Source organism: Chaetodon trifascialis, chromosome 8 (assembly GCF_039877785.1).
Source record: "Chaetodon trifascialis isolate fChaTrf1 chromosome 8, fChaTrf1.hap1, whole genome shotgun sequence".
NCBI lineage: Eukaryota > Metazoa > Chordata > Actinopteri > Chaetodontiformes > Chaetodontidae > Chaetodon > Chaetodon trifascialis.
Window position 1 is genome coordinate 775,001 of NC_092063.1, and position 25,000 is coordinate 800,000.

The following is a 25,000-nucleotide window of genomic DNA, read 5'->3' on the forward strand; positions in this document are numbered from 1 at the left end:
CAATAAATCTAAGAATTTACCGTAAAATGATGTGTTGTGTTACGAGCCGTCACATCTTGACTCCTCCCTTCTGTCTCAGTGTATCCAATCACGTGAGGAGATCGGGATGAGCTGGCATTAAACGCCGGAAGCCGGAAGTGTTTACAGTCAGACGCTAGGCTAACAGGCTAACTGACCTGACTGAGCAGAGTCTTTTCTTCTTCAGAGCTCAACAGCAGCTCGTGGACCGGGTCTCTTTGGGTTTGACTGAGGGACTTTCTGAGGTGAGTGTGACCCGCTGACCCGTCCCAGCACTCAGCCTGAAGCGAACATCTACTAACTACTTTAGCTTGCTAACGCTAACTAGTTTGTTAGTCAGCTGGCGCGAAATTATCATCATGTCCGTATTAACCAGCAGCTGCGACACATTTTAACACCACACATGAGTGAGAAAGTTTGACTCATGGAGACGGTTTATTTTAAAAAGAGTGTCTGACCCGAAACAAACGAGTCTCCAGCGAGTAGACAGAGCATACAAGCTAGCCGTTGTAGTTCAGGAAATACACGGGGATGACAAGTTAGCAAGCGAGTTCAGGTATGCAAAACCAAATTAGGTTGTCAATCAAATGCCGGGAAATAGATGATACCAGGACATTTTGTTAGAAGTTCAACAGCTGAAGAAATTCAGCAAATACACGAAACAGAAATGTCTTTCAAGAAGACTAGAAGTAACGTAGCTCAGTCCACCTCAGCAGTAAACAAGACTGAAGCAGTTGGTTTGTCATGGCCGGAGAATAGACGGTGTTCAACGTGTCTGTCAACGGTTACTCCGTCATCTGTGTGGAGCCCGTTTCTTTAGCGCGTAAGAAGTGAGTCCACAGTTTTACTGTCGGTCTTAGCAGATGACACAGCAGCTCTGAGCCGCCACACCTCCTCACACACTGACCCCAGATCAGCCCACACTGAGCATTTCACCATCCACAAACATGTGGACAGACCCGTGACCAGCACTGCAGTGTGTTCATAGACTGGACAGAATATTAGGAACACTTGGTGGAGGACGCAGGTCACACCTGCTGATCGACTGTTGGAGTTGGTTGAGGTGGAGCTCATTTTTACTGAAACTAATGATTCTTTTCATTCTGGATCAATCTGCTGATCATTTCTTCCATCCATCGATCCATCGATCGTTTGCTTTGGAAACGTTGTGAAAACAGTGAGAAATGTGGTCACAATGAGCCCAAAGTGACGCCTTCACCATGTTTGTTTAGTCCAAAGCTCCACGTGATTACAAACACATCAGATCATTGAGAGGAAAAGCAGCCAATCAGACATCTGAGAAGATCAAACATCACATGATTCCACAGCAGAGATCAATAAACCATCAGCAAAGTAAAACATTTTCTGTGTGAATCATCTGATTGATGGATCGACTGATCGTTTCAGCTTCACCAAACTGTTGGGTCGTTTAATGTGGAACAAAAAATCTTCACGTTTGATACTTAAAACCTGTGAGCTGTTTGTTAATGTCCTAAATGAAAGAGCAGTGATGATAATCAGACACTGCTGGCTCTGCTCTCTCACCTGGTCTGATGTGCTCACTCACCTGGTCTGATGTGCTCTCTTACCTGGTCTGATGTGCTCTCTTACCTGGTCTGATGTGCTCTCTTACCTGGTCTGATGTGCTCTCTTACCTGGTCTGATGTGCTCTCTTACCTGGTCTGATGTGCTCACTCACCTGGTCTGATGTGCTCACTCACCTGGTCTGATGTGCTCTGTGCTTCCTGTCCAGGTGTCAGGATGAGTCTCCAGTGGACGGCAGTGGCCACCTTCCTGTATGCTGAAGTCTTCTTTGTCCTGCTGCTCTGCATCCCCTTCATCTCACCTAAGAGGTCCGTACACACCTGTCCCTCTGCACACCTGTCCAAATACACAAGTAGAGTACAAATATCTTGAGGTTGTACTTACGTGTGCGTGTACTTAGTTGCCTTCCATCCCTGCCAATCACGTCCCGTCTCACTGCGACTCATGAAACGCATCAAAGCTGAAGTGAAAACGAGTCTGCGGGGACGCTGGGCCTAACCTGCACCACTCAAGCACCTTCATGTGTCTCGTCTGCAGAAAATGTCTTCTGCCTGTCTTTTTGGACAATTACTGCTAACATTTTGAAGCTAACATTCACATTTAAAGCAACAGTGTCTCAGATGTAGTAAAACACAGGTTTCTTGGACTTTGTCTCTCACATGAGAGTGAAACTGAAGATCGCAGACGTGTTGTAGCGTCCAGATGTCTTTGGTCTTCATCGCAATGAAGCTTGGTGAGCAGCGTTCAGTGTGTCCTCTGTGTCAGCGTGATGACATTAAAGACCTCCTGACTGCAGACTGAGGCGCTCTGATTATCTCAGCCCTGAGAACAGAGGCTCCACTGAGGGCTGTTAATCACTCAGCATGTTTACTGAACGCAGGGAGCTGATCTGAGGTCAGAGGGACGTTCATGAACAGCAGACCAGCAGGAAGTGGTTCAGTATGAAGTTGGACGACCAGGAACACAAAATAAAAGTTTCTTGTAAAGAACTGGATCAAACATGTTGACACATCCTGAAGGATCAACCAAAAGCTCGGCCTTTAAACCGAACTAAAAGTACTTTAAACTGCAGGTAGGAACAGTACTTTCAGGCCGTCGCTGGTTCCTCAGAGAACCTGCTTCATGAACCTTTGTTGTAACCATTGTTTTGGTGGTGATAATCAGAGTTTCTGTCCCATGTTTGGCTCCAGAGTGTCCTGATGGGACACTAGATGGAGCCACTGCTCCAGGTTTGTCCCTGTCTGTCTGAGACTGTGTGTGTCTGCTGTGTTTTGTCCTGATCGTGTGTTTGACCTTCCAGGTGGAATAAGATCTTCAAATCCAGAATCATCCAGACCATCGCTCTCTATGGAAACACTTCGTTCATGGTGGCCATCGCCATCCTCGTCTTCCTCCTCATCGGTACGTGTCTCGCTCGTTTTCGTTGCCTCAGAGTAAAGTTGTGTTTGGTTTTTTGGAAGCTGCTTTCACTCCCAGACCGGCTGCAAAGATCTGCTGCTCGGTCACTGCTGAAGGTGTGTCCACATCAGAGGGACACGCCAACATGTCCCTCACTCCTTTCTGTCCAAACCTAGAGCAAATTTAACAGAATTTACAGAAAATATGGAAAACATGAAGGAATCGTGTCTCCATCCACTCCTGATGTTTGGGGCTAATCCTCCAGTCACTGCCTTTAGACCACCACAGAAGAAGAGACAACCAGATGACATCATTCAGAGAGCTCGTCAGACGATGAAAACACGATGGTTTCATGTGTTCACGTGAGGAAGGTCACAGCCTCCTCATCGCTTCACGTACGTCAGCTTTCAGTTTGCTGCGACAGCGCCTGCTTTCTCTCAGGCCACGTTCTTCTTCTACTCCGTTTATTACAGCCGTGTGTAACGAAGCTGACAGAACTACGCTTTGCACAGGCTAGTTTATCCGCTCCTAACGCTTTAGAATGGCTTCGATTTCACTCAACGGCGGACCAGACAACACCGCTGACAGAGCGTTGCATTGTGGGACTGCTGGCAGACAGCAGTGCTCCTGTCATGGGATTTTTGAGGGGCCGTCTGAAGTACACACTCAAACAGACCGCGAACAAGGAGTTATTTCAGAAGTGCACACACACACACACACACACACACACACACACACACACACACACACACACACACACACACACACACCTGCAGTTGCAGTTTTCTGCTGTCGACTGAAAACAGACTCTGAGGCAGATTTTGGTGTGTGTGTGTGTGTGTGTGTGTGTGTGTGTGTGTGTGTGTGTGTGTGTGTGTGTGTGTGTGTGTGTGTGTGTGTGTGTGTGTGTGTGTAGTATGAAAGCTGTTTGACTGTAACACAATGCAGAACAACAGTGTCCTTCATGTCTTTTCTCTTGTGTGTGTGTGCGTGCGTGTGCGCGCGTGCAGATGCTGTTCGTGAGGTGAGGAAGTACAGCGTGACGGAGAAGGTGGATCTGACCAACAACCCCACGGCCATCGAGCACATCCACATGAAACTGTTCAGAGCTCAGAGGAACGAGTACATCGCCGGCTTCGCCCTGCTGCTCTGCCTGTGAGACACACACACACACACACACACACACACACTCACTGATCTAAATGCAGAGGAATTTTACAGTAGCATGGAAAGAATGAGCAGCTGTGTGTTTGCCAATGAGAACACACACACACACACACACACACACACACGCAGCCAGTCACTGTGCAGTGTTAATCCTCCAGCTTGATCCTGATTGGATAGCGCCCAGAGGTGTGAATCTGTCTTGAGCCGTGGTTGGCTGAACCCTCGGAAAGGGTTGAACACGCATTAAGTCTGATTGGCTTCAGAGGTCTGTGACACGCGTGTTGTGATTGGAGGAAAGCTCGTTGTGGGGCCGAGGCTCTGAGCAGTCACTGATGACCATCAAACACTAACGCTTGTTTCTAAAGGCTGGAAAAGATTTAAACGATGTGATGAAGATCAGACCAATCGATCTCTGGCTGAGCCTGTCCGTGGTTGGTCGGCTTCATGTTGACGTCTGCAGGCTTGGCTCAGTCAGAGCAGCTCTGTGTTAACGAGGAGCAGAAACAATCATTCATCACAGATCGAGTTCTCTGCTGTGGATCAGTGAGTCACACACTTCATCATGAACCTAAATGAGCCCACAGTGTCATACCTGGGCACTGCCTGCAGGGGGCGTCGGCGGCGCTGGATCAGACCGGTCTGCAGCAGCTGTTCGGTGACTCGCCGCAGCACTGCAACATGTGATGCAGCAGCTGCTGTAAGGCAGAATCCAGGAGGAAGTGCTCCAGCGTTTAGACCGAGCCGTCCACAGACAGCTCGCTGTGACTCAGAAGGAAATGTGGAAAGGCTGAAGTGCCGGCAGCTGATCAGATTATTCCCAGCCTGTGAACGAACCCGTGGCCATATTTGGAGCTGAGAGCTTGGTCTCCTGCGTAGAGATGCTTCTGAAACCTCTTTTTCTTTTGTCCAAGCTAAACACTGGACAGTAGATCTGTGGTGGAAACGCTTTACTTCCTGATTGTCAGCCTGCTGATCCTCTGGCGTTTCATCTGGTTCCTTTGTCAGAACGAAACAAAAGCCATAACCGCCAGCCTCAGCTGTGCTTTGATGACTGCTGATGAGCACGTTAGCATGCTAACACTCTAAGGTGGTGAACGTGGTCAGCATTGTACCTACTTAGCATCAACATGTTAGCATTTAGCTCGGAGACTGTCTCACAGCGCTGCTAGCATGGCTGCAGACTGGCGTGGACCTGTTGAAAGGACACACAGCGCGTTAAAGACTGGTCCTTAGATCAGACGCAGCAGTCAGCGTCACGCACAGCACACACACACACACACACACACACACACACATACACACACCTCAGCTGGGAAATGTCAGGGGTAACTCCCTCCCCCACAGCAGAGCCGGACCCCCTCACTAAGCGGTCTGACCCTCGCTGTCGAGCAGCGCCGCTGACAGTTTGTCGTGAGGGTTCGTGCTCTGCAGCCTGCAGTGACATCCAGTCTGTACCCGCTGACAGCTGAGGAAGAGTTACTCCTCTGCTTCAGGGTCGTCGTCCAGTGCAGTGTCAGCACGAGCCGGCTGAACACTGACCCTCCCCAAGGGTCAGCGTGGACTCCTCCTGGTGGAGCAGGTCGTCCAGTAACCACAGGCTCAGGGCTTCACGCTCAGCTGCCAGCGTCGCTTAATGTTCCTCTTGATAGGCGCACGCTGTTAACTGTCTGTTTGAAATAAATTGTTGTGGGTGGTGTCCTGGAAGATTTCAATGTCCCAGATGAGTCAAATTAGGTTGAAGTTTTACGAGTACTACGAAACGGGCTGTAGTGTAGTACTGCGGGCCACATCCGGCCCTGAGGGCGTCCCTGTCCGGCCCGTGAGGTCAGTCGTAATTAGAACATCCATGAAAAGGTATTTATGCTGTGCAGGCAATACAACTGTGGTGCTTTTATTTTATCACGTCCACTGGTCCACTGACCGGATGGTGTGTGTGTGTGTGTGTGTGTGTGTGTGTGTGTGTGTAGGTTGCTGCGTCGTCTCGCCACTCTGCTCTCCCAGCAGGCCTCGCTCATGGCCTCCAACGAAGCCTTCAAGAAGCAGGCCGAGGGCGCCAGCACCGCCGCGAAGAAATACATGGAGGAAAACGAGCTGCTGCAGGAGGTGACACACACGCACACACACACACGCATGCACGTACACACACACAGAAATAACACACAGAACTGTGACGAACCTCCAGATTAAACTCGATCCACGCTGGGGAAATAATGTTGTTAGAGCGCCATGATGGCGAGAGGAAGGAAGGAGAAAGAGGACAAATGGACGATCTGAAGAAGCTCTGATGGAGCTTAAAGAGACCGTGAGGTCGTCGTTCACTTCCTGCTGAGCGGCAAACGGCCGACACACTCAGAGAGCAGCTGAAGAGCAGATGTTCATCTCAGATCCACAATAAGCACATATTTACAGAAACCAGTGAAGCTGATGAAATACGTTGACTCTGAGCTGTTCTCAGGTCAGTTTGTGATCAGATCAGATGATCACTTCCTGTTTATGATGTTCACACGGCGCCACAGCTGTTCTAAAGGTGATGATCCGTCAGTTATTTCTGCTGCAGATGCGACTGAAACACTTACTGCTGCTTTACTTTTGTCGCAAATAGGTAGAGACTCAAAGTCTGCTGTCATCTGTTTATGCTGCGGAAACAACAACAAACAAACAAACAACAACGCTGCAGTGTCTCTGACTCGCCAGCAGGGGGCGGTGCTGCCTACAGCTGCAGGGCTGAGCCCAAATAAACACTGAAGACATTCACACACATAACACACACTGTCTGTGTCGCTCATTCACAATGTGGACACACACACACACACACACACACACACACACACTCTGTGGTAATCTGACCTGGGTTTGTGAAGAGGTCAACAAGTCCCAGCGGCTAAAAGAAGAAATTGCTTCATCTGCATGTGACACACACAGACGCACACAGACACACAGATGCGCACACACACGCGCACACACACAGTTGATTCATGGGTTCCAGATAAACGGGTGTGTGTTCGGTTTCAAGACGTTTGGCAGCTCCTGACTCAGAGAGGCTTGTGTGTCGTCTGAAGGCGTTTTCACACTTTCAGGAAGCTTCTGCAGGTTTCAGCAGCTGTGTGTGACCCCCCCCCCACGCCGCCCCCCACAGGGTCAGATATCCAGAATGTTCTTCACAAAATGTCCGAGTGGGACTGAGAAACAGAGCAGTCAGAAGTTCAGTATGTTTTGTTCGCGCTGATAAACTCATGTGATGTTGTTCCTGCTCGTCTTCATCGAACTCGCTGAGTCGTGATGAAGCACACGCAGACGACGCCAGCGAGTGCGTCAGGGTCTCATCCTGTGGTCTTATCACCGAGTACTAGTACTGCTCATACTACTGATACTGCAGCCTCCTCTTCCTCACTCCTACCTGTTCCCACGTCTGCACATGTTCACACTGCTTGTAAGAACAGCTGTGTGTGTGTGTGTGTGTGTGTGTGTGTGTGTGTGTGTGTGTGTGTGTGTGTGTGTGTGTGTGTGTGTGTGTGTGTGTGTGTGTGTGTGTGTGTGTGTGTGTGTGTGTGTGTGTGTGTGTTCATGATCTCATGAAGCACAGAGAACTCAGCAGGTGAAGGGACGATGGTTGTGGTTATGTTGTCCTCGCATCCCCCGCGTCCCCACGTCCCCACGTCCCTGTGTGACGGCCCAGTCGACTCTGTGGATTCAGTGATCCAGAGTCCTGCTTTGACATGGACGCACGAGGACAACGGTCAGCGGGGACAGTTTACTGCGCTCAGGACATTTTCTGGATGGCTGGATGCTGACGTTCCTGTACTGAAGTGACATTTTCAGTGCAGGACTTTAACCAGTATCAGAGTATTTGTACTGCGTGCTCGTGGTACTTCCTCTCCCTCCCTCCCTCCCTGGTGCAGGTTGTTTTTAGCCTGCTGGCTGCGCTCTGGTCTTGTTGCGTGGCGGTGGATCGAGGCTCCTCGTGGTCTTCCTGGACTGGAGGCCTCGTGCTGCTGGATTCAGTTCAGAGCAGTAAAAGCAGGTTTTATGGTCTGCAGCTCAGCACCTGTCTCTCTCCGTCGCTCGCCGTGATGACACTCCACCAGCTGAAGTCAGCTTCTGCCACCAAATAACGTCGACCAATCGGATCAAAGAAGAGGGAGCTCGGGGTGAAGCCAGCTGGAAGAGGAGTGAAAGCCTTCAGCGCTCTTCCTCGTCTTTCTCTGGAGACTCTCTGATGGATGTGATGCGACAGCAGCTCCTGCGCTCGCCTCTTCAGAAGCCGCCATTGTTGTTTTCTCTGGCTGTGGTCACACCTGAGCTCCACCTGTGGCTGTCGGTGCTTCCTGGCAGGACGCTGGCTGCGCTGGAACACCGGTGGCTCTTAGAGCTTTAAAGACGAACTGTCAGTCTGCTGCCTGAAGGATTTGATGGTTTCTGTCCTTAAAACATGTATTTGCATCATAAGCTGTGGAGTCACATGACGGCTCGCCAGACGTCGCTCCCGCCCCCTAGTGGCTGGATGACTATAGCTCATAAACAAAGATGGCTTCTGTCGTTGCTGACGTATGTTCAAGTTCTTCTGAAGTGTTTGGTTTTAATTCATTCATTTATGCCATAAAAGGTCATGTGATGTCATGATTGACAGCTGGCCTGCAGTTTGAGTCAGGCATGTGTGCGTGGGACATCGATACGTAGCTCCGCCCACTGCTGCACAGCATGGCATCATCCTGTCGGGAGGTGGGGGGGTAGGCGTGGTCCATCTTTATTTATGGTCAATGCTGCCACACACACACACGCACACACACACATGCACACACACACTCTAAGTGAACAACAACAATGAGAAACTTCAGTAAAAGCTGAACTAATGAAACAACAAGAAACGTCTGTCTGTCTGTCTCTTTCTCTCTCCTCTGTCTGTCTGTCTGTCTCTTTCTCTCTCCTCTGTCTGTCTCTCTGTCTGTCTTCATTAATAACATGTATGTCTGAAGTGTCCATATACAGTAGAGGAGTTAAATCAGCCAATCAGGAAGCAGGATTGTGTGTTGCTATGGTATAAAGAGTGACACAGAGTGCAGCTGTCCCTCTGAGGTCAGGGCTGGAGGTAAGGAGGCGTTTGGTATGAACACCTGTTGGTCCCTGCGTGGGTGGGACCAGACCAACCAGAAACCAACTTCAGCCTCACGGAGTTTAAATTCCTTCACGTCTTTTCAGCTGATCTCAGAGTCTTCATGGCGTCTTCTTCTGTTCCTCTTCTTCTTCTCTTGATGTAGCCTGTGCTTCTGCACATGTTGAAACACACAGATTTTAAATGTGGAAAAAACAGTCCAGTGTCTTCAGGAGGCGGCGAAGCATCAACGCGAACATTAAATGTCTGACATTCATTCATTCATTCATCTGAGAGCTGATTGGCTGATGAGGTGTTCACCTGTGTGTGTGTAATCACTGATGCATGAAGCAGACTTTGATCAGCACTCAGGTTTGACGGGACATCTGTCTGCTGTCACAGGTCATTTGTCCAAACATGGACGACGATGATGATGTTTCTGTTTGTGCTTAGAGATGAAGAAATGTTGACGCCTTCTTCCTGCTTTAACAGAAACTCCGTGACGCCGGTGTGGAGCTGCCAGAGGCCGGGAAGAAGGGAGCAGGACCTCATGAGGAGAACAAGGCTCTGAAAGAGGAGGTGAAGACCCTGAAGGAGGAGCTGGACACCACCAAGAAAGGTGAGGAGGAGGACGAGGAGGACGAGGACAGACCAGCCAAAACATTCTGCCGACACATGAACCAAATCTGAAGACGCTGTTTGGTTCCTGTGAAGTCTGTCCCAGTTTTCCAAAAGCGTCTCGTCTCCGTCTGCTGATGTCAAACCTGTGGACAGAAACCAGGACGTGATGTTCCACAGACGGTTCACGTCCACTCATGTTTACTAAGTGCGGAGCTGCTTTAAGACCAGGCCTTCATGATGTCAAACCTGTCCCATGTCTTCAGGAGACCTGAACCTGCCAGTCTGTCCTCACAGGACTGTTGCTCCTCTGAGCCTCAGATCCTGAGGACTGAAGTCCTGGTTCAGGACTAGAGGAGACCTGGTCTAACAGTCCGGTTCCCTCAGACACTCGCTCGCTGCTTTAAACTGAGCTGAATGAAGTTCTTCATTAGAGTCAGTCTGAAATAGAAGTACAGTGGATGCACAAGTACTTCAGTCCAGTACTTGTTCAGTGTATTTACGTGTTTTCGTCCTCTGGTTTGTCCTGCAGCTCTGCAGAAGTCTGACAGCGACGTCCGAGCGATGAAGACTCAGGCTGAGAATCTGACGGTGGAGTACGACCGACTGCTGGACGAGCACAGCAAGCTGCTGGTAACACACACACGCGCGCATGCACACGCACGCACGCACGCACGCACGCACGCACACACACGCACGCGAGGTGTCCTTTGGACGCAGCTCCAGCTGACAGACGGTCGAACAGCTGGACTGTCACCTGTCCGTTGGTCCACCTGCAGAGCGTGGCCTCTCACGCCGCTCTCACACTCCACAAACACATCGATCAGGTCTACGTCGAGCCGATCGGTAATCAATGAAACGCCACTCTGCGATCATTAGAGTCCAGTTTGTTTTCAGGAGCGTGATGAAGACGAGGGTCCTCACAAGGGAAGGAAACACATGCGAGTGTGTAGGAGGACCCTGTTAAAGCTATATTTAGCTGCTTGTGTGTGTGTGTGTGTGTGTGTGTGTGTGTGTGTGCACGCACGCACACGTGTGTGCATGTGTCTGATCAATGTAACAGCAGCTGCTCCACTTTATTTTCTGCCTGGCAGAGGACACGCATGCGCGCACGCACACGCACACACACACACGTGCGGGGTGAAGATGGTTATATAACATACGTAGAAACGCACACATGCCTGCACAGACACGAGGACAGACCTGGGATCAGTTGGCTGGTTTTGAATCTGCTTCCGTGTCGAGCGTCGCTGCTCTGTCAGTCACCTGGTTCACAGGTGAACAGCTCTGAGCTCCTATTGGTCAGAGAAGGCGGAGACGTTGCAGCGCACAGAGGGGACGTTCAGGATGATCTGCGTCATCGATCATCTGTCAGACTGATGTGATGTCATCGGAGCGTGATGTTGGAGGTGAAATGTGATTGGTTAGTTTTGTGAGAGGCTCACTCTGCCCTGCTCTGTGTCTGCAGGCCAGCAGCGACAAGAAGTCAGACTGAGAAGGATGAAGACGGTCTCCAGCTTCCCTCAGCTTCATCTTCTTCTTCATCACCCTCCCTGACCTCCACAAATGGTCTTCGGCGCCCGCGTCCACCTCCCCGTCCTCCTCAGCGCTGTGATGTCACTTCCTGTCTTCTGGACCGGCTGACATGGCAGGGCTGTGATTGGTTTGTTTCCTGCTGTTGGAGCTCCGTCAGAAGGAAGACAGCAGCCTGGAGACGTCTTCGTCTCTGTTTCCTGTTTCCTGTTTCCTGCTGCTCACCCTGAACTTCACTCACTTTCATTCCAGACTCAGAGTCCACCACTGACCCCACGTCCAGATCCTGAACGTCATGGATTGACATCAGAGGACAACAGTGTCCAAACAGCTTTTTTCTGGTGACTGTCAGGTTGTGAATGTGCTCAAAGCGACTTCCCTCGGCTCTGACGGGTTTGATCTGCGGTGCGCTCGATGGACGGCTGGAGCTGATTGACGGACGGTCGCTTTGCACGAGCAGAACAAAAGGTCACATCCTCCTCTGGCTCTTTTCCCTCTTCATGTCCGTCAGGTGACGCGTTGAAAACGTCCACACCGATGGACGTTCAGGACATTTTGTTCTGCTCGTGCTTCGGCGTTTTCTGTCTTTGAGCAGCAGCTCGTCCATGTGCGATCCAGATCTTTCCTTTGTCACAGTTTTATTGGTGCTTCTGTTTCAGTTCACGTCTCTGACGTCGACTTTCCTCTCTGGTGAACAACGATCGCTGATGTCCGCAGACCGAGGACGACGAGAAGCATGAAGTCCATCGGCGTCCTGACGTCAGCTGACCTGTTGTTTCCCAGAGACTGAACGTCTGATCACACCGAGTCCGAACGGACGCTCTGAACTGTCTCAGTGGGAATTTTCTCTAAACGTCTTCTTTGCTCCTGATCAGCGAGGCAGGAAACCAATCAGCTGATCCGATGACCACAGATTCACTGAAACAGGAAGTGCCTTCAGGCCGCGTTCGTCGCTCCTGTGGTTGATGTGAGGTTCGCAGTCATCGTTCCCTCGTATGTCGATGAGGATGTCAGATCGGAGCAAACGTACAGAATTCCCGCCTCGACGCGCCAGAGCGTCACCTGGACCGCTTTTATTTTGAAAATCTTTGTTTTCTCATCTTGTGATTGGTTGATAAATCTGTCAGACGAAGCAGCTCCCAGAGTCTCTGCAGCCATTGGTGGATTGTGTCACATGGTCACTGCACACCTGTCGAACCAGCTGAGTCCACACAGCTCTCACCGCACGCTGTCTGTTGGTCTGTTTTTTTTCTTGACACATGATTTAGCGACACTTTGGTGGTTTTGTTTTTGTTTCTCAGTTTGTACCTGATACCTGATGATGTCACTGATGCTTTTTGTTTGTTTGTTTGTTTGTTTGACTTTGCTCTGATGTGCTGAATGTGCACTTTTCTTTGTTTTTTATCGACTCTGATCATGCGATCTGGTTTCTCTGGGTCGTTCGGTGTGATGGTGAACGATGGATCTGCTCTGAAATGCTCGTGTGTGTCTTCAGCTTCGTGATGAAACATGAACGTTGGTGTCTGCTGACAGTCGAATGTTCCGTCTCCGTTTTCACCTCCAATAAAAAGAGCAGAAATAAAAATCAGCTGATGGTTTTGTGACTTTCTGTCTGTGTTTGTTCACCTGCTTCTAACCGAGTTTCTCTCAGACTGTAAATGTGTCGATAAACTCCAGAGGGAGCTGTTCTCTGGAGGGAGGGGGGTCTGAGGCCACCTGGATCTGGACTCGACATAAACCGCTGGCTGCAGAGAGTTCAGGGGCCCGTTGGACAAAAGTAGGATTAAGACATCCAGGAGCGACTGAGCTGAGTTCAACCGATCCAAAACATCGACTGCACAAAGACCAAGCCAGGATGAGCAGAGACGGATTCAACAAGCCAGCTGAAACCTATCCTGGATCAGTGTGTGCACGGCTTCCTCAAACAGACCCCGCCGTCGATCACAGAGTCACAGATTCACCATGGCAACCAAAGTCCTCATGGAGGCTGACGAGGAGGTGAAGGAGCAAATTAAAAAGAAAGGCAACACCGCCACAGTTAGAGAACAGCGAGAGAAAGCGTGGCGAAGTATCGCAGACTGCCTGGATGCACAAATACCCACTGAGTGCTCCACTGAAACATCACAGTTACAATCCAAACAGCTGATTCACATCTCCGGAAACGCAGTTGAACTCTGATTATGAATCTGTTGAAATTGTAAGTGAAATTGTGTAAATGTAACTCCATCACACTGTATAACTCCTTGATCATTTCCCTTTGGGATAAATAAAGTTGATCTTATCTCATGTACGTTGTTTTATTAGCACATATGTAATATAAAAGTGTGTGTGTGTATCGATTAAACATGACTGGGCCAAAACGGACATGGCAGCAAGTCAAGGTTAACTACAGAACATCTTGCAGAAGGTAAGTGCCCTGACTAATCGTTAAGGATGCACATGCACATATCCACCCTGCTCACGCGCTGTCTGTACTGTTTTAGCGGTCAGAAAGAAAACCCAAATGTGGGGCTCGGGTGGTGGGTCACCAACAGCAGACCTCACCCCAGCAGAGGACCAAGCCTTGGCACACAACAAAGGCAGGCCTGTGTTGGAGGGGATCCCTGGGGGGACAGACACAAACATCTGTCCCTCCCAAGATGCCGTCCGCTTCATACGAGGTACATTCTTCCATTTCTACGTGGGACATAACCACATTCATATCGAATCCATTTGGACTGTCTGACTTTGGTTTGCCTTACAGTTTCTGGCAACACGTCACACTGCTGGAGCCACCAACACCAGACGACGCTGATCCAGTGAGTACTCCGTTGGCCTGGCATGTCGCGTCTACTAGCTTCAATATCAATCCCATTAAATGTGAAGGGTGGAGGCACCAGTGCAGCAGCAGCAGATGACGGCAAAGATGAGGAGACCATCTCTCTGGATCCTCGAAGGCGTGAGGTATCATGTCAAGCCTGTGGAAGTACTATTCAGTCTACGATGGTGAGGAGTCATCATTTGGTGCCCACACAAAATTTCATTTGTGTAACAGGACCCAGAAAGCCAGTCTGGCAACATAGTGAGTGTTAATGGAAGGACATTCCCATCATGCAAACTTCCCACTGTGCTGATTGTCATGCGTTTACAGAACTCACAGGCTATCAGACGGCTGTATGCCACCCATCTATGTTGAGATCGCCTACAAAAGAGAGCTAGAAGACCTGAGTCCGAAATAAAAAGGAGGACAAAAGGAGGACAATGAGAAAATTGGACCTCGAAATAAAAAAACTTGAGCAGGAGGTGAGTTGCACACTGTATGCTGACTGTAACACAAAGAATGCATTAATCATTATTCTCCTTTCCTCCCCCAGCTCCAAGAAGATGACACATCTTAAGAAAATAAAAGGTCAAATTGTGGTGGTGTCTGTGTGTTTGATGTTTGCACAGTCAGGGCTACCATAGAGATGACATGAGGCAGACTGCGGACCCTCCATCTGTCATCCCACTTAAGTGCTGTGATTGGCAGGAAGTAGAAACACTGGATGACAGATAAGGGATGAGATTAAATAGATCCTGGAGCTTCGCCTGGTCTGGAGCAGGCTAGCTCCACAGAATAAATCTCCATGGTAACTTATCCCATAACATATCCCGCTTTCTGCTGTCCTGCTTTTGTGCAACCGGATCAGGGATAAGTTCAGTCAGGATCACCAACATATCCCGGCTGAATTCCTTGTCCTAGTTTTGTGCAGCGGGCCCTGGTGTTTTTCTCTGAGTTTGAACATTTCCCATCATGAAAAACAAAGATGTTCAAGATAAAAACAATGGAAGTCAAAATATGCCTTCATCTGATGCAGGCAGCAGCGTTAAGCAGCTCCATCTGCCATCCGTAGCCCCGCCCACAGGTCGACGGGATTGGTCCCTGAGGTGACGAATGAAACCTCGGCTGGACTTTGTGTTTACTGAGCTAATATTAGCATGCTAAAAGGCTAAACTGAGATGGTAAATTCCTGCCAAACATTAGCATGTTAGCATGCTGATGTGCGGATGTCTCTCAGTGCAGCCATGCTAGCAGATGGCCGTTACAGAGCAGCTAGCATGTAGCATCTCATATGCTAAACTCTAGATTCTCCACAGGTGGGGTCATGGACACATTTTCAGTTCCAGTCAGTCACTACAGATGCTTCGATCCAAAGCGACGTTCAAATGAGCTCACAGCGATGGCGCAGCGTCGAGGGCAGGTCTGGGGTTTAGTACCTTGCCCAAAGATACTTCAGCATGTGGACTGCTGAGGCCGGGGATCGAACCACCAACATCCTGATAAGGTGGATGACTGCTCTACCTCCTGAGCCACAGCCGCCCCAAAAAATGTTTTTAAAAAAGTCCTGTGCTCTTACTTTGAAGGGGATGTCTTATGCTGAAGCCAGACCAGGTGAGAAGCTGCTGTCTGATTGGTTCATGGTTCTCAACCTGCTGAACTGAACTCAGTTTGTTCTTCAGTAACTTTGCAGATTCCAGTGGTGGAATGTCACGAAGTATATCAAGTACTGCATAAGTACAAATTTGAGGTACTTGGTCTCTCCTGCTACTTTGTACTTTTACTTTACAGATGAAGATTTTTACCCTCAAACATGAAATCAAACAGTTTAGTCACAGGGACATTTTACTGCACTGAGTACTTTTACTCTGAATACTTGAATACATTTTCCTGAATACACTGACATACTTTTACTGAAGTCACATGTAGGAATTTTACTTCTGCCAGTATTTTTACACTGTGTATTAGTACTTCAGTGAAGGATCTGAACACTTCCTCCACCGCTGCACATTACCCATTCGTCCCCCCTCTGTGTCTCCGTCCCAGCTCTAAACATAGCGTCCCCTCAGTCTTAATAAGGCAGCTGTTGGTGTAAACGGCTGTTTGGCATTAGAAACCGGTTTGAGCCGCACCGCCGAGCCCCCGCTCGTCTCACCGGATCAGCTTTCATAGCCGAGCGCCTTGTGTGTAAAACGCTGACAGGACAAAACCTCAGGCCAGGGACTTTATTTACGTCTCCAGTATTTCTGTCTTCTTCTTCCTGGAGGTTGAGACGGTTGGAGGTGTGCAGACGGCCGACGCTCATTTCCATTTCCACAGAATCACATCAGAGATCTGTTCAGGTTTCTGACGCATCCTGATAGAAACTGAAGCGTTTCCAGAATGATTCACCTAAAACCAGCGGGAAGCAGTACTCACATGTTTGACTGCAGTAAAACTACAATACATGAAGAAATACTCTGACACGAGAGCAAGTCCTGCATACAAAATCATACCTGAGTAAAAGTACAGCAGTGCAGTCAGTTTCATGGGCTAATAGCTTATTAGATACTTTTTAGATAAAACTCTAAAGTACCTTAAAGTTGTACTTCAGTACAGTACTTGAGTAAATGTACTCACCCTGGACTTGAGTTACTTTCCATCACTGCATCAGACTCATCATGGCTGACGTCTTTTCATGAGAGAGAGAAAGGTTCAGGAAGTGGACATCATGGCCGAATGGACAGGAAGTGGACATCATAGCTGAACGGACAGGAAGTGGACATCTTGCTGAATGGACATGAAGTGGACATCATGCTGAATGGACATGAAGTGGACATCATAGCTGAACGGACAGGAAGTGGACATCACGTCTCTTTTGCCTCTCAGGCTGCACACAGACTGCCTGCCTTCTGATTGGTGGAGGTCTGCTGGCGCCGCTGCCTCCAGACACGACTCAGCGTGTAAAAAGTCCACCAACCTGTGCATCGCTGATATCAGTCAGAAGACTCTTATTGGTTGAAGTTTCTGTTTCCTCACAGGAAGCGTTGCATTGTCATACTCAAAGTCAGAAAACAGTCAGTGAAGCACAGAGCAGACCGCAGGTTTGTCATGACGTTAGTTTTATTGCCGTTGGTTTAGTTGGTGGTCAATGAGCACAGTGATCACAGTGGCTTACAGCATGGAGACCCTCGCAGGGGTCAAAGGTCAATGAATCACAAGTGACATCGTCAGGGTTCTCAGTTAACTCTCTCATCGAGTTTTTGGCTGGTGACTCGTTAACGTCGAGCCCTGAGCGTCGTTACTATCGTTAACACAGCTATTAATCAATGAAGCTACTTATCAGCGACTCGTTTGTCTAGTCTACAGTTATGGATGGAAGACTGCGGTTCACAGGAAGCCACAGAGACACAGAGACAATAAAATGGCCGATGGGTGGATGAATGTAGCTCGGTTTGGGCTGGAAACACCGACTGGACTGAACTGCTGAAGTTTCAGCACCACCGTGAAACAACGTGATGGTCAGTCAGTCTTTCAGGAAACTCTTCCAGCCTGAACAGGAAGTGAAAGTAAAACTACAGAATCTCTTCGACAACCTTCGAGCTCAATCGTTATTTTACACAAACTGAAAGTAAAATCCATTTTATTGGAGGACATGTTTGCTGATGATGTTTTACTCTTCATCAAAGAGCCACATTGAACCGACACTCCCTTAAACTCCCTTTAACCTCTTCCATAACAGAACGCATCCCGTTTCCAGCCCAAACACAGTGAGGAGAGCGCCCCCTGCTGCTTCCACAGCTACAACATCCGACCTCAGGTCAGCTTCCCAAAAACGAAAGGTAAGAAAGTCATTTTGCATCACCGTGAAAGATTTGGGTTGTTTTTCTGGAGCACCACTGACGTACGCGCCAATAAAACCAAGAAGAAGAGTCAAGAAAAGGAAATAAAACCAAACAGAAACATCCTCCTCCACGTTCCCTTTAGTTCCTTTTTGTTTTTGGAAGTTAAAAAATACTTTGGCAATGTTTTTGGCTGTAAAATCATTGACAGTATTTTTCAAAAACAACATCTAAAAAAGATCATCTACAGAAAATAAAACAAGTTTAAACAGCTTCAAAACTCTGAACTACCAATGAGAGCGGACTCCGCTCTGCGCTGGTCTGAGATCAGCGGGAGGTTTTTGGGAAACAGACGGAAGGAAACCAGCTGACGAGGACGCTCATTGGACAGAATCAATCATCAGAGACTGCAGACAAGACAGACAGACAGGGTGGAGAGAGACAGAGACGGAAGGAGAGAGAGAGACAGACAGGACGGACAGAGACAGACAGACAGAGACAGACAGACAGACAGACAGACAGACAGAGAGACCAACAGACCGACAGACAGACAGACAGACAGACAGAGAGAGACAGAGACAGAAGGAGAGAGAGAGACAGACAGGATGGAAAGAGAGACAGACAGGACGGACAGAGACAGACAGACAGACAGACAGACAGACTGACAGAGAGAGACAGACAGACAGGCCGCTCTTTGTTCATTACATCACTTCCTGTTCTGATCAAAGATTCTGTCACAACAAGATGTTTTTTGTTTTTTGGCTGAAGACACAAAGACAAAATGACGTGAAACAACATCAGAGTTTGGTATATTTTCTTTTTTACAAGTTGTTTTTTCATCTTTTCTTTTTGCCTTAAATGGCTTTTTTTTTGTCCTCTGGCCCTCCCAGGCTCCTGTCCACAGGTGAGACGTTAAAAACAACAATGATTCAACTTCCATTAAAAAAACAAAGATTCTACGCTTCACCTGTCAGTTTGATCAGTGTCTATGAAATCAGGTTAGTTGGATTAGTCAAATAACGAGTTATCGAGTCACATGACGTCTCTAATCTGACGGGTCTGAATCAACAGATTAATAACCACGAGCGTCCAGACCAGCCAATCAGCATCCGCTCCAGCGCTGCGACTGACCAACATCTCACCATCATTAGTCTGATTTCTTTGTTTGACTTCATCAAGCTGGTGTTTTCATCTGACCGACAGTCCAAAAGTTCACATTCACTTCAGAGACGGACAAACAGGAAGTCCACAGTTTAAAGACAGTGCGAGCTGATTGGTGGGATCAGAAACATTTTACAGTCAAAGACTCAAAGAGCTTCATGTTCAGTCCACTGAGGACAAGGACGAGGCCAGAAAATCATCCTGCGCTGCTAATGTTTCATTGGCTGGTCTGGTCCTTCTCAGAGCCAGCAGAGGCTCTGATTGGCTGGGAAACAGGAAACCAGGTCCAGATTCAGTTCTCACATTTTTTTCAGTTTGAATTAAATCAAATTCAGTTTTATTATTATTTATGACAGTAAAGAGAGGCAGAACGACCAGACTGAGCTGATTGGCTGCTCCACACTAGCTGATGCACCAGGTGTGGTTTCATCAAGCTGTTGGGAGCTCCCACTGACTGCTGGGACATGTAGTTATAGCAGTGTACTGTCTGTCCAGGTGGACCAACTCAACTTGAGGTAGCTGTTCTACTGCGTCTGGTTCAGATAGTAGTGAGCATTTCACACCTCGACGGCACAAACCTTCTATTGATTATTGATTCTGAATGGCAGCGTCACAGTCGGCAGTCAGTCTGTCCTTAAAATGTCTGTCCGTTTGAAATCATAATGTGAGTCTGAACCTGGGGGGGGGGGGGGGGGGGGTAGTCTGAGGGAAAAATTCAATATTCAATAAAACACACAGAGAGAAAAAAAAGGCTAAAATCATCAAAAACTAAAACTTTACAATATTGAGCACTTAGAAATTAGAAATGAAAAAGACAAAAGATGAAAAGATTCCCTTTCGTAGTGTGTTCAGAGCCACACGAAGCCTCACAGCCTTAACATCACTGCATCGCAGCAAACCCGCCAGAATAAAAGCCTCGCCCCTCGCTGCTGTTCACGTTAGTCGGCCCGACACGCTTAAAGGCTCACAGCACCAACCGTCCAATATAACACAGTCTGAATTCAGCGTCAACGCAGGGCCACAAAAACGACACTTTTACAGTTTTTTACAGTTTAGACAGTTTTTTCGTAGTCGGGTGCTGGTTTGTCATTCACAGCATTAGCAATTAGCTTCCTGTGTGTCGCATTTTCAGTTGATTATATTTTCAGTGGTGTTGGAGAACCTTTTAAGCTGCAACACGAAACTGGCTGAGGAGGGAAATATTTCCAGAAACACTTCCCATAATCCCCTGCTGCTAGCAGCCGACGCCGCTGATGGTGCTGGCAAGACATTTGCATAAAAGCTACAGTTTATTTTGAAAGGATGACTGTGAAGTGAGGTAGCCTGAAGCTCGAGGTGGTCGCCTCATGCGCCGCGTCACTCGTGTTTGCCAGCTAAACGTGAACAATCAGCCAGAAATCATCATTATCACATTTACATACTGCATCAAATATAGAATACACACATATTCAATATACTGTATTTATGTCATAGTGTATGTATCAGCAAAATAAAAGCCTCCACAAAATAAATCTCTGATTCATTTTACAATATGTAAAACAAAACACGATTTCTAACACAATTCGTTTTAAAAGTGCTAGCAACATTATTTTACAACAATGCGCAAATGTATGTAGTTTTAGTATATTTTACATTCTAATCATTGTGTTTCCCCATAGGTGGATGATGAGTGGTACCTAGGAGACAGAGTTGTAGACACGCCCCCGCAGACTGCTGATTGGTGGGATATAAACCAGAGCCATACACAGGACGTCCTGTAGGGCTCTGGGTTTGGCTAGTCAACCGTACGGGCTCTAGAGTTAAGACAATGACGTAAGGCAATGCTTGGCATCAAGCTGAGTCCTCCGGCTCTCATCTCTCCACCGGCTGATCTGACTGAAGGTGAGTATTCATCCTTAAAGATCAGTCTACGCTGGGTTCTCCAGGCTGTGATCAATATTTTCTTGGACAGAACAGTTTGTGAGGGCTGAGAAGTTTTGCAGCCGACATGCTGACATGCACCAACATCCATCATACAAACTGAGTTCAAGTCCAAAGCCAACACAGATGGAGAGAACCACTTCTTACTGGTCCACCAATGATAGGTGTAAGATTTAGGACCAGTTATTCAGCTAAGATTAAATTTGGTCCTGGTGAATAAACATATCCAGCGAAAAAGCTTATTGATTGTTGTTATTGTAATTATTATTATAGACTTTATTGCAGCCCAGGAAACACACTGTTAATGTTGAACATCCATCCATCCATTTTCTATACCGCGGTTGCGCGGCGGCTGGAGCCTATCCCAGCCATCAACGGGCGAGAGGCGGGGTACACCCTGGACCGGTCGCCAGTTGATCGCAGGGCAACACACAAGACAGACAACCATTCACGCTCACACTCACACCTAGGGCCAATTTAGAGTCACCAATTAACCTAATGATTTTTGGTCTGAGGAAGCTGGAGTACCCAGACAGAACCAACGCATGAAGAACATGCAAACTTCACACAGAAAGGCCCTGCCTGGGGATCGAACCAGCAACCTCCTTGCTGTGAGGCACGCGCACTACCTGCTGCGCCACCGTGCAGCCCCACTAATGTTGAACATTCAGGATCTAAATCTAAATATTCAGGCATTAAACTGAGAATGTGAGATTAAACCTCTGAGCACCTTCAGCCGATCGAGGGGGGGCGTGATGTTCGGGGGGAGGACCTCAGCGTGAATGAGACCGACGAGGTGAGGCAGACAGAAGAAGAGTGAACAGGTTGACAATGGCAGTCTGGAGCCCTGGTCTGGGTCTGCCCTGCAGGGCGAGGATCGCTCCATTTGGCACTTCAGTCGACCCGGGGACACAGAACGAAGCCTGACCTTTGACCTGATTCTCACACGGGCCTGGACCTCCTCAGAGGAGGTCCAACACAGAACACGAGAGGGTTAAAGGTCAGATCCAGTGTGAGATCGGTCTCTGCTCTTCAGTTCATGTTTCCTTTTAGATGTTTGGAGTAAAAGTTCAAATTGGACATTCTGGATTCTGTCTGTGATTGGTCTGTTGGATGTGACAGACAGGAGGAGGAGCCTAAAATCACCACAGGTAACGGAGTTATTGACTTTGTCGATACTGTAGTTAAACAGCAACTTCCTTCTTTAAACTGCTCAAAGTCTTGTTTGGCCTATGTAATTGATAAATGGTTTTCCATTCAATCAGTTATTAAAACTGTTGGTGGTTAATTTGCTTCTTCTTCCTCGGGTCTAGCCAGTGGAGCTTAAATTGAGACCGTGTCATTTTCCTTCAGTTTGAAGGTTCGAGCTCGAAGGACGAAGCAGATTTGGCTGAGGAAGACCATGAGCTGTGGTTGAGAGGTTCAGGGATGACGACTGGGTTGAACCTTGGCTTGCAAACTGGACCCTGGAGTCCTGGTTCAGGCTCCTCCTCTGATGGATCGATGTGTTTTTGATGCTGTCTGAAGGGACTAAACCTGATAGAAAACATTTAGATTTCGTTACTGATGGAAACTAATGAACAGGGACCGAACTCTCACTGGAACCTTCCTCCTAACATCAGATCTATTGTTGCCTGAGTGAATCAAGCCTCGGTGTGACTTCTGAAAACAGATCGGAGGTCAGAGATCAGAGGTCAGCGGTCAAAGAAGCACATGCTGCTCAGGAGTCAGGACTGTTCTGGGATCAGTAGTAGGAGCTGGTGATTCACAGTATTGAGCGTCAGAGCGGGACAGAAATGAGCTGCACTGATATGTCCAAACATCAGGACGACGGTTTCAGTTTAACATCAACTTCAGTCCTGATCAGGTTTAGAATTTAGACCCAGAACAGGCTTCAACAATCAAAGTGTCACATAAAGTGCTCACAACAGGCTTAAAGACATGAGAGTCAAGGCTACTTCAACTCAGCACGAGGGTGCAGTGGCACCAGGACAGTCTGACGAGGCATTCAGGCCTCACTGAGCTCAGCTTCCTGTCCAGCGTGGTGCATTCACGGACCGCTGGTTGCTACGCAACAGGAACTTGCCTTCTTTTACGCTTCAGTCATGCTGCCAAACTCTTCATCGAGTGGTGAGAAAAGGATCGCAGACTCCTGAAATTTGCTCCGACATGGAAGCTTTTCCTTTAGTTTTCCCAACTGGTGGTCCTCCAACAGGAAGTGAACCCTCGGTCTCTTCCTCGTCGGGAGGCCACGTACATCTTTTCTCACCTTTGACAGTAGGACTGAAGAGAAGACCACCGTCAACCGTTTTTTAGTCCTGTGACGACGCAAACGCCCTCTGGTGATTTAGTGTGGGGGTCAGTCAGTCGGTCTGTCTAGAACTCTGTCTTTGAAAACAGCCATTACACACACAGGCTTCAGGAAGTCAAGCTTAGATTCGTACCCGCGGCTTTGGACTCGGAGTGTTTAATGTCGTTAGTATGACGAGGAGATAATGACAGGAAGTGTGTGCGTAATGGCCGCCTGCCAGGTATGTGTATGTTTGCGTGTCCAACCCACCCATCCCAAGACAAGATTGCATTGATAACTTTCATCCAAGATGGAAGAAGCTTGATGGGAGACGTTCAGAAGTGTCTTGTTTGTGTTTCACACAGTGAGACTCCAAAAGGAAGACCACCTTCAGCTCCTCCAGGGTTTGACGATTGGTGAAAAACATTTTGTCCTTAAAATCACTGAGGAGAATAATATTTACCTTTTCTTAATGAGAACCAGAGGAATCGAGCTCGGTGTTCTGCTACTTTAAATTTAGCTGTAATCTGGAAAAGAGGAAGCATCTGATTAGAAAAACCCTCCTGGAGGAGCTGCGTCGTTCACTCGTCCCTTTACAGGTATGAAAAGTCGTGTAGCTTTGGTCTGCGTAGTGACGTTTGGAGGAGCTGAGGAGTCTGACCCATCGGTGGGTGGCAGGACACCGGCTGATCGATGGTTTCCAGAGTCCTGGTCCAGGTTGGAGGTAAATCTGAATGTGAGGTGCGTGGTGGTGAGGTGTGGGCAATCTTGTTGTAGACGGGATGATGGAGTGCCATGATCGGTGGAGTCCGGCCTACATGACGCTCTCGAAGATGATGACCTTGTTGTCGTCGGTGCCGGGGGACATCGAGGCCAGGGACTTGATGTCGGGGGCCATGTACTCCAGGTGATGGGCCCCCCACACTGGATTGGTCAGGTGGACCCAGCGCTGCAACACACAGCAGGAAACGTTCAAAGACATCCGGAAAACTGCTGCTGCTGCAAACTGACAAACTGACCTTTACTTTACTTTACACTGCTATGATGTACCAACTTCACCTTTAATCTGCTCTGACATACTTTCACTACTACAATGTACTTTGATTTTTACTAGGTTTGGGTTGGATTACTTGGACTGTGGGTAGAGTCACAGTGACTCCTTCCACTGTAAGATCTAAACAGAAAGTTTCGGCAGTCTCCTGGACAGCTGGACCATAATCAAGGATTATTTCATCATTAGCAGTAAAACATGCTTCACCTCCGTCCAAATCGTTTCTTCATCTTTGTTTGGGATGTGACTCCTTTAAGGAGGTTCACAAAGGACGCCTGTAACTCGACCCTGTCTAACGTCTCAGTAAACGATTGGCTCGTGTTCGTTCAGCTGCCGGCGTGATGTCCGGCGTGGGCGAGTGCTGACCTCTTTGAAGGTTCCCTTGGCTCTGAAGAGTTTGTAGAGAAGGCTGACGGGGATGCAGAGCATGGAGGACAGAGCCAGACACCAGCCAATCACCTCGCCCCACCACGGGTACACGTACACATTATTGTAGGTCAGCGGCTTGTAGTTCACCAGGTGGAACAGGAAGATTCCCTGCAGAGGAAACAGCACTGAACCATTACGGTGTGAGTACGATGGACAGGTAAAA

General features: G+C 48.3%; 2 protein-coding genes across 2 annotated transcripts in view; one reads left to right on the forward strand and one right to left on the reverse strand.

Annotated features, from left to right (window-relative positions):
- The first annotated feature begins 136 nt into the window (after positions 1–136).
- On the forward strand, positions 137–13,653 carry bcap31 (B cell receptor associated protein 31). Its single transcript, XM_070968357.1, has 8 exons — positions 137–263; positions 1,772–1,871; positions 2,864–2,964; positions 3,972–4,116; positions 6,096–6,231; positions 9,710–9,836; positions 10,368–10,468; positions 11,304–13,653. The coding sequence occupies exons 2-8, from the start codon at positions 1,780–1,782 to the stop codon at positions 11,328–11,330; spliced, it is 729 nt and encodes a 242-aa protein (XP_070824458.1). The 5' UTR covers positions 137–263; positions 1,772–1,779; the 3' UTR covers positions 11,331–13,653.
- Positions 13,654–17,249: 3,596 nt separating this feature from the next.
- The window catches only part of slc6a8 (solute carrier family 6 member 8), a 34,709-nt gene continuing 26,958 nt past the window's right edge, over positions 17,250–25,000 (reverse strand). The window contains exons 12-13 of the mRNA XM_070969443.1: positions 24,775–24,945; positions 17,250–24,306 (exon numbers count right to left, since the gene is read on the reverse strand). Of these exons, the coding sequence (XP_070825544.1) occupies positions 24,172–24,306; positions 24,775–24,945 (306 nt within the window). The 3' untranslated portion in view covers positions 17,250–24,171. The remainder of the gene's footprint in view (positions 24,307–24,774; positions 24,946–25,000) is intronic.

Bases quoted from the DNA above. Each gene is read 5' to 3' on its own strand.
- bcap31 (XM_070968357.1), top strand. From the start codon at position 1,780: ATGAGTCTCCAGTGGACGGCAGTGGCCACCTTCCTGTATGCTGAAGTC. The intron at 1,872-2,863 runs GTCCGTACACAC...TTGACCTTCCAG, and splicing joins CCCTTCATCTCACCTAAGAG to GTGGAATAAGATCTTCAAAT. The intron at 10,469-11,303 runs GTAACACACACA...CTGTGTCTGCAG, and splicing joins ACGAGCACAGCAAGCTGCTG to GCCAGCAGCGACAAGAAGTC.